The sequence below is a fragment of the Marmota monax genome, unplaced genomic scaffold (genome assembly GCF_021218885.2).
Source record: "Marmota monax isolate L192 unplaced genomic scaffold, Marmota_monax_Labrador192_F-V1.1 WCK01_AAM20220418_F8-fsc00022, whole genome shotgun sequence".
Lineage (NCBI taxonomy): Eukaryota > Metazoa > Chordata > Mammalia > Rodentia > Sciuridae > Marmota > Marmota monax.
Window position 1 is genome coordinate 27,098,816 of NW_026695215.1, and position 9,840 is coordinate 27,108,655.

General features: G+C 39.4%; 1 protein-coding gene across 1 annotated transcript in view; it reads right to left on the minus strand.

Moving 5' to 3' along the window:
- Rbm5 (RNA binding motif protein 5) overlaps positions 1–9,153 on the minus strand; it is a 31,880-nt gene extending 22,727 nt beyond the window's left edge. Inside the window, exons 1-4 of the mRNA XM_046431533.2 lie at positions 9,044–9,153; positions 7,674–7,741; positions 5,185–5,350; positions 4,094–4,249 (exon numbers count right to left, since the gene is read on the minus strand). Coding sequence (XP_046287489.1) covers positions 4,094–4,249; positions 5,185–5,350; positions 7,674–7,690 — 339 coding nt within the window. The 5' untranslated portion in view covers positions 7,691–7,741; positions 9,044–9,153. The remainder of the gene's footprint in view (positions 1–4,093; positions 4,250–5,184; positions 5,351–7,673; positions 7,742–9,043) is intronic.
- Between the last annotated feature and the right edge of the window lie 687 nt (positions 9,154–9,840).

Sequence of the window (9,840 nt, forward strand, 5' to 3'; positions counted from 1 at the left end):
GATGTGGCTCAGTGGTAAAGTACCTCTGGGTATAATTCCCAGTACCAAAAACAAAACAAAACACAAACAACAAAAAAACAGTACCAGCAACAGAAAAACAAGTTTCCAGCTGAGTGTGTGGTACATGACTATAATCCTAGCTGAGGGCAGTAGGATCAAAAACATTCCAGACTAGAGATGCGGCTCAGGGGTAAAGCGCCCCTGGATTTGATCCTTATTATCCCCACCCCTCAAACAAGTTTCCAAACTGACTGGGTGACAAAAAAATGTGACCCCCCACCCTCGCTTATAAGAACCTTTTATTTCCCCTAGGAGCAATGGTTCATATTTGTGGTGACTTTATGGAACATAATAACCAAGAATAAGGGGGATCAACTGTATCTATTTTCTCAAACTAAAGTGCTATGCTAAGCTACCATAAGACTCAGCTTCATATTTAGTAACAGAGTAAGTAAAAAGAGTCAGTCACCAGAGTAAAATAGTTACTATAAAAATGTCCATTCCTAACATGTATAGTAACATAGTAATCAAAGACAGATATTTCCAGGTGAAGGGGGCTACATTAAAAAGGGAAACAGAGGGCTGGGGATGTGGCTCAAGCAGTAGCGTGCTTGCCTGGCATGCGTGCGGCCCGGGTTCAATCCTCAGCACCACATACAAACAAAGCTGTTGTGTCCGCCGAGAACTAAAAAATAAATATTAAAAAATTCTCTCTCTCACTGTCTCTCCCCCCCACTCTCTCTTTAAAAAAAAAAAAAGGGAAACAGAAAGACATACAGGATATGCTAAAGTTCAGGAGACTAAATAATTTTTCTAATGAAATTTATGTATCATTATTTGGAAAGGAAATACAACTAAAGAACATTTGTTGATTTTTCACTAAGATTTTACATTGGGAACACAGAGTGGATGACATAAAGCAGATATATAAATAGTTATATAATATATAAAATATATATATATATACATTATATATATATATATTTTATATACATAAAAACAGATATATAAACAGTTTAAAGAACTAGAACCAACAATGACAACTTCCGTCTAAAGCATCTAAAAATGTGGGGGTAAAGACTATGCTGGACACAGAGGGGCAAGCCTGTATTCCGGAGAGATTCAGGAGGCTAAGGCAAGTTCACAAGTTCAAAGTGATTTTGGGAAAGATAGCAAGATCCTGTCTCAAAATGTAATTTTAAAAAAATGGAGATGTAGTTCAGTGGTAGACTACTTGCCTGGCTTGCATGAAGCCCTGGGTTCCATCTGTACTGGGGAAAACCAAAATCCCTACCATCCCAACAAATATCAAGATACCAATTAGCTCAAGAATATTGTGGAATATTTGTGAACCTGAGAAATTCTATTTTGAAAACCAACCTCCGGGGGAGAAAGGGCTGGAACCAGAGCAGCTACTTTGGATTTGGCTATCAGAGACAGCTATCAGATGAACATCTGAGCTAAGATCTATGGATCAGAATGGAGTTTCCAAAAATACTTCCAATTGATTATATCTCCGTAAAGTTCCTTCTGGGGACCTCCCATAAGGCAAAGCTAAAGTGTTGTTGTCAGAGATGATGCAGAGATGAACTCAGCAATTTTAACTTCAATTCTAACCTGTTCTTAAGGATGGACATTAAACACAAAAACAGGAGAAAACACTTTCAATATGTATGACAAGGAATTCCTATGCATCAATTAAAGAAGGAAAACAATGGAAAATTGGGTAAATAATAATAACAATTCACAAAAAGGAAAATAAAATTCAGGGAGCCAATAAGTATAAGAGAAAATGAAAGTTAAGGCCAGGCATGGTGGTATATGCCTGTAATCCCCTGGCTCTGGAGGCTGGGACAGGAAGATTGCAAATTCAAAGGCAGCCTCAGCAATGGTGAGGTGCTGTGCAACTCAGTGAAACCCTGTCTCTATATAAAATACAAAACAGGGGATGTGGCTCAGTTGCTGAGTGACCCAAGGTTCAATCCCTTGGGTCACTCAGCAACTGAAAAGAAAAAACAAAACAAAAAAAACCCCAAAAAAACAAAAAAGCAAGTTAAAACTACAAGATAACAGCTGGGCACAGAGGTAGTGGACACCTATAATCCCAACTTGGGAGGCTGAGGCAGGAGGATCCCAAGTTCAAGGTCAATCTCTGTAAGGTGGTGAGGCCTTAAGCAACTCAGAAAGATCCTATCTCAAAATAAATAAGGGTGGGAGATATAGCTCAGAGGTGAAGTGTCATTTTGGGATAAATCCCCAGCATCTAAACACCAAACAACCAACCTTCTTATGGGAGCCATTTCTGTTTGCCTAAAGAAGTCTGAAATATATAGTTATTCTACTCCTGTCTTGTTATCAGTGGGACAGCCCTAAGTAGCAAAGACATTGATTGTTACCCCTATGGTATCAACTTCCTTTTGTAGGCTCCTAGGGGTCATACATGATCAATCAGCAAGCCTTCCTAAATAAACTTCTGAAGGATTCCTTGTATCCCCTTCACTACATCCTCATTGCTACAGCTTCTCAAGTTTATTTATATATTTTTCTTGGTACAAGGGATTAAACCCAAAAGTATTTTACCACTGAGATACATCCCCAGTTCTTTTTATATTTTATTTTAAGGTAAGGTCTCAATAAATTGCTGAGGCTGGCCTGAAACTTATTTTCCTCCTGCCTCAGCCTCCTGAATTGCTGGGATTACAGGTGTGTGCCACCATGCCTGGCTCACTCTCTTTTTCTTTTTAAAAGGGTCTCACTATGTTGCCCAAGCAGGCTGGCTTTTGAGTTCCTGGGCTCAAGTCATCCACCCCTGATAGCCTCCTAGAGGACTGTACCAGTACATCCAGTAACAAAACTTTTCTAGTCTTCATTGTCACCATCATGTGTTAAGCTTAGCTATTCATCCATGAAGATAGGATTCATGCTCTGCGTCAGTGTGACATCTAACACAGCACACAGAGTTTAGCAGGTATGCAGTAGATCATAAATAATGGAATAACTACTCACTGTTAACTAAAATATTTGGTCTCACAGTCATTATAATCATTACTACCAGTGTTTAGAAACTAAAGTTGTGTAAATCCAATGTTTACCTTCAGCTTTGTCTAAAATTCAATTAAACATTAGTTAGCATATTTGATTACTCTAGGACAACAGGTACTAGCACATTTACTTCTTTTTAAAAACATGTTTCCAAACCTTTCACGAACTGCACCTGGAACAGAGAGATGACTGGTTTACACACAGTCAGATCTACTATTTTATGGTAGAAATGAGACATACATGTTGATATCCACAGTATAGGTACTACATGAAAAGTCACAAGCATAGAGCCTTGGGAAGAGTGTAAGAAGAAGAAATTCTGTCTGGTAGATCAGAAATGGATTCACATAAAGGAGTCTCCAAGCAGCAAAAGTCACACTGGTAAAATAATGGAAGCAGGTAGTAGATATGGCTGAAAGAAAGAGTGAGGCCAGAGATACTGTTGGAAATCAAACAATGTCAAGCACATGAAGGCCCTCATTGTCCTGAGGAATGAGACACGCAATGAATCTTCCTTTTCAACAGGCTCCTCTGAGATTTCAAATGGATAGTATAATTTTTATCAAATCAAAAGGTAGCCATATTATGGAGAAAGTTGTTTTTACTGATCTATCCTCACCTAATAAATAATAAATCAACTCAATAAAAATGTATTGACTACTTTCCAAGAGCTAATGAAGGAATAAGAGCTGATTCTTATATTTAAGGCACTCCTGAAAACTCTACACAGAGCTTCAAAGCCTAAAAATAATAATTTACTTTTGTCCACCCTATAGATGGAAATATATTTCATTAGCTAAGATATTAGTTTAAGATAAAACAGTAATGGGATAATAATGGTAGAAGCTCAAAGTCTGTTGTGCCTACTAGACTACTCATTAAAACTGTGGGTTCTGGGCTGGGGTTGTAGCTCAGCGGTAGAGTGCTCACCTAGCACGTGTGAGGCCCTGGGTTCGATCCTCAGCACCACATAAATAAGTAAATAAAATAAAGGCATTTTGTCCAACTACTCCTAAAAAATATTAAAAAAAAAATTGTGGGTTCTTCTTACATCGCTCTCTGTTATGGTGATGGGAAGGCCACGCAGCATGATGGTCTTGCTCTCCCTTTCATCACTGATGTCATGCCTATAGTCATGCTCGCCATAGTCACCATCCGAATGGTAGCCGTCTTCTGATCGGTCACTGTTCCTTCTTTCACGCTCTCTCTGATTCACAGAAAAATAAAATTACAATTATAATCACCCTGCACTCACCTTTTAATCTGGTCCTCCACTCACAGAATCTGATCTTAAGAAAAAGAAGTTAAAAATGATAAGAAGAGTATTCCATGTTGATATTCACTGCAGTGTTTTCTAGAACAGTGACAATCATTTATTTAGTTCAGGAAAAATGATTACACACATTGATGTAAACACAATGAAATCGTTATACTATGAAAATTAAATGGATACAAAAAGTGGAAGGGAGGAAAAAGTATAAAACCATATGAGCATAATTACTTCCTTTTTTAAAAAATTTTTTTAGTTGTAGGTTGACACAATGCCTTTCTTTTTAACCCCAACCCATCATAATTACTTCTTAACAAAGCTATATATTCATATGGAAAGAAATGTGAAAAAAAAGATGACCAAAACTGCAACTTCTGTTCTTCATTTCAAAAGTCTAAGGCATAAGGCTTATATATTATCACAACTTGTCTCACTTTTAAAATGGGAATAATGGGCTGGAGTTGTAGCTCAGTGGTACAGTGCTTGCCTGACATGTGTGAAGCCCTAGGTCCGATCCTCAGCATCACATATAAATAAATAAATAAATAAAAGATCCATTAGCAACTAAAAAATATTAAAAAAAAAAGGGGGGGGAAATAACACCTACTTTGTAGGGTTTACAGTTTAAACCAGTCCATGAAATCAAGTGCTCAAAATACACGTGAATCCTATGTAAACAAACATTGGTTATTATTTCTATTACTATAAGGCTCAAGTTGTCTTTGAGGGTTATAGTTCATCAAATATATTTCAGAATAGAAAGTTTGACTGTAATACTCAAGAGAAATTTTTACACTTGGAATACTTTTCAAGAATGCTGCATGCATTATTCATAATTCTAACAATTCCATAAATAGTTGCTGGTCACTCACCTCTGGACTGTCATAGTCTCGGTAGTCATCATATCTGTCACCCCTGCGGTCATCACTAGATCTTTTGTAATCTGAGTCCCTCCGTCTACTTCTGGATTCACGCTCATCACGGTCATCTCTGTCTATGATGGAACCATATCTTCCACTACGCTCTGTTCTACTCACTCTGCCAGAAAAAGTAATTTACTTTTAATCTTAATTTTATACTTTCAGAAACAATACACACAGAGAGATCAGTTTATAAGATACATCCAAATAATTTAATGTATTACCAAATTCAAATTTATAAAGATAACCACTGAGAATATCTATATCCTAAAACATAAAGATAATTTTCAGGAACTTATACAAAATCATAAAATGTAGCTATCAATTGTTTATTGTTTAGGTTGAATTTTTGGAGACAAGATCATATTCTCAAAACATATTCTTATGCTTTTTCAAGCCTAGTAAATACAAATGACCCCTTTCACTTACAATTCAGATCCTAGTAACTTAAGATAGGAAGCCATTACTCAAATTTCAAAGAATACATACTAGCTCATCTACTCTCTCTCTTTTTTTTTTAGAGAGAGAGAGAGAGAGAGAGAGAGAGGAGAGAGGAGGAAAAGAAATTTTAATATTTATTTTTTAGTTTTTGGCAGACACAACATCTTTATTTGTATGTGGTGTTGAGGATTGAACCCGGGCCGCTTGAGCCACATCTCCAGCCCTCATCTACTCTTAAGGTACCACACCTACTAGGAAATAGGTAATCAATAACTTAGATGAGTTAAGTTAGCTCCCCCACCCCCAAAATCAAGTTTTTAACCAAGTAGTTCACCTGTACACATAACAGGATGATTTACTCAAAACTAGTACTCTCAGAGAACATTTATTTCTTACAATATCTGGTTTATTTTTGGTTTCTTGGAGCTTCATGGGAAAATATAAGAAGCAGCTTAAACCCATCTGATCACAGACAAAATAGTTTTTATAGTTATTTACCAGTTATATAAAATTACTACATAATCACAAGAGAAAGTCAAATCTTTTTTTTTTTTTTGGTACAGGGGATTGAACCCAGGTTACTCAATCACTGAGCTCCAGCCCAAAGTCAAATATTTAGAGGAATAATTTTGAAGTGAGTGTATAGTAGGGCACAGTGACACTTATAATCCCAGAAGCTTGGGAGACTTGAGACAGTAAGATTGTAAATTTAAAGCCAGTCTCAGCAACTTAGCAAGGCCCTAAGCAACTCAGTGAGACTCTGTCTCTAAATAAGATATAAAAAAGGGCTGGGGGAGGAGGTGGGAAGGATGGTGGAATGACATGGACATTATTACCCCATATACATGCATGATTATACTATCGGTATATGATTCAGCACTATGTACAGCCAGAGGAATGAGAAGTTGTGCTCCATATATGTTCAATGTGTCAAAATGTATTCTACTGTCATGTATAACTAATTAGAACAACAAAAAAAAAAGGGCTGGAGATGTGGTTCAGTGGTTAAGCATCAGAGCTCAATCCCTGGTACCAAAAAAAAAAAAAAAAAAGGGTAAGTAACAGAAACAAATCCCTTTAGAGCCGGGCATAGTGGCATGCACCTGTAATCCAAGCAGCTCAGGAAGCTAAAGCAGGAGGATCACAAGTTGAAAGGATCGCAAAGCCAGTCTCAGCAATTTAGCAAGGCCCTGAGCTACTTTTTGAGACCCTGTCTCAAAAAATGAAAAAAGCAATAGAGATGTAGCTCAGTGGTTAAGCACAGCAGGTTCAATCCCTGGTACCAAGAAAATAAATAAATCAAAACCAAATTCCTTTAGGTTGTCAATTTGATCTATCGCAGGGAATGGCCTCGATACTAAGAAGGCCTGTGACTGAATAAGGAAGTTTATATATTTAAGTTAAATGGTCTGAGAGGGAGTACAGTTATTGACCCAGCAGTCAAATGCTCTCATCTTAATTCTTCACTAATTCTTCAGCTCTTCTTTCCTTCATGCGACACATGATCCAAAGATTCTCAGCTCTATAAGTCTGGATCATCTTGCTATTAGGGGGCAATAAATGAAAAACAGCATTTTCTGATGCTTGCCACAGCCAGGAACTAAGCATAATGTCAGATTCTATGATCTCCTGGCTTCTGAATGGGTGCTTGTCTACTCTTGGAACTCTCAGCGACCCATTCCATCCTAGTTTCCTTTATCTAATTATTTACGCAAGCTTTCAAAGCTTCATCATATGAATACTTTCTCCAGAAAGCTTCTCTAGCTGTGTATACAGAAAAAAACATCATTTTTATGTATTTTAACAGGACCTTAAATTTCTTTTAAATAACATGCCTCTCACTAGGCAGTAGTTTGTGAGAGCAGGATCATGAAGGTGCTCATTAGCAATGCCTGGCACAAAACAGATGGTCAAATATTTGTTTGATAAATAAGCAGTTTTAAATAAACGGTGCAATCCTTACTGAAATATTATCACAGATATGTAATATAGTGACTTACCGTTTGTCTGAACCCATTGTTCCACTTAAGATCTAGCACAAGGGTCCAAAAGGTTCAAATTTCCCCCCCTAGGAGACAAAAGAGATTAATTGCTGGAAAATTCAGAGATCACTTAAGCCAACTGCTCTACAAACTAGGTCACTACTGAAGTTGGGATTTCATCAAATCATTAACAGTGATTATTTAAGGTGAGGGAGGAGGAGGATCAACTGTCAACACTAAAATCATGCTAAATTGTTAACAATGAACAGAATAGGAAGACGAAAAATACTATAAAATATTAAATTTCATAAGAAACTCATGAAGGGAAGCAATCAGAAAACTCCTTGCCTGCTCCTACTTTAGGATTACAAAGCAAAAAGGGCAGAACTGCAAACAGCTCCTTGTATGCTGAACCAAAGCAACTCCAGTGGGGTAGCTGACTAACAAAATATTAATCAAGTGTCTTCATTAATATAAAACTCAATATTACATTCATGAAACATTAAATTAAAAATTCTGATGGAAAAATTCTCTCAGAAGCTGGAATGCTGATCTGAGTGAAATCAGATTTATGCATTTGTAACCCAAACCCGAATCGACTTAATCTCTCAGTGGCCAGTCCAGATTACCTCAGGCCACTGAGTATGAATACCCTGCCCACTCTCTGGCCCTCGGGCCGTAATACAGCACACAGCTGGACAGCATTCGATGTGTGAGAGGTCTGAGAAACCAGTTAGGGCCATCTCTAGTCCCGGGTCTAGGGAGGCACCTATCAACGAACATTTGTTTAATAATAAATGAAAGAGCCATCTGAGGGAAACAAGTCCCGGGGAGGCTTAGCTAGTGGGCCCTTCATGTCCCGGGCGGTGCCCGCACCCACCTCCACGGAGTGTCGCGGCCGAGATGGCGGCGGCACGTACCGAGTGATCGACTGGATGTCCGGCTTTCCCCATCACACACACCCCTCCCATCTCCCACTAAGTTCCTGGCCGGCAGATCGCTAGCAGAAAAAAGCTTTTTGGAGTGGGCGATCAGTTGTGGCTGCCAGACGATGGCGGCTAGCGACTGCCAGAGATCTCCCAAGGAATACCCTCAGGACAGGCGATGGCTTCACCGCTCCGTTGGGCAGGGGGTTAAGGAACATGTCCCTGCAAGGGAGAAACTGACAGCCCAAAAGAAACGGGCCGTAGGCTGAACTGCGGGCGACACCCTGAAACTGAGAGAGCTGGCGGCGAGGAGGGGCGCGGCCCTCCAACGCCTTGGGTACTTAACCTCCTGAAGAGACCCGGCTGGGGTTTAGCGGCGGCCTCCAGCAGCTGACAGGAAGGTTTAGGGGACGGCCTCAACGGCAAGAATCCCGAGTCGTTACGGACGGCTGCAGCACTCACCCCAAGGAGGGACCGCAGCAGTAGCAGTAGCGGTTCTGCGTCCCAGAACCTCTTGCAAGGATTCGGCCGCTCCACAAAATGGCGCCTCCGCCGACGGCCGTCTCCTACCCACAATACCTCGCGCCTATCCGCCCCCCGCACCCGTCACCCGCCTCTGCAGAGGCGTCCAATCCTCAAAAGCTCCCAGATGCGCAAAGGCTGCCGGGAAATGTGGTCGCCCGGGCATCCTGTCACTACGTCCTGTTAATTTCTTGCGTATTTCTCTTTATTGTAACACTGGACAGAATTGCCAATCTGCCTTTCAGGACCGGAATGAGAGCTTTGACGGCTTCTATTAGGCATAGTAATTGTTTGCCTTTCCTACAAGCGCCTGACACCATGGAAAACGCGTCTCATCTGTCAAAAGAAGGAATGTTGTCGATCACTGTCCTAGATTGTGCTAAATGCTTATTTTTTGTGTCTTTATCATAAACTATGAGATGGCATTAAACCCATTTTTTCAGGTGAGGTAATTGAGGATTATGGAAATTGAGCTAATTCTTGTAGGCAGGTTTTCAATATCATTCCATTGATATTCTTTAAAGCAAAATCTCAGAAAAGTCACTTTCCAGAATTATTAAACTGGCATAGTTAATATGGACAAAACCACTGTCTCCTTTACAAACTTCCTAGCTCTTACACCACAATTCTCCACTTTCCCTTGTTCAGGACAAAACCTTGTAGTAGTAGTAATACCCATGACTTTTCTCATTTACTGGCACATAATCCGTCTACAAATTCTGTAGAAGCTACCTTTA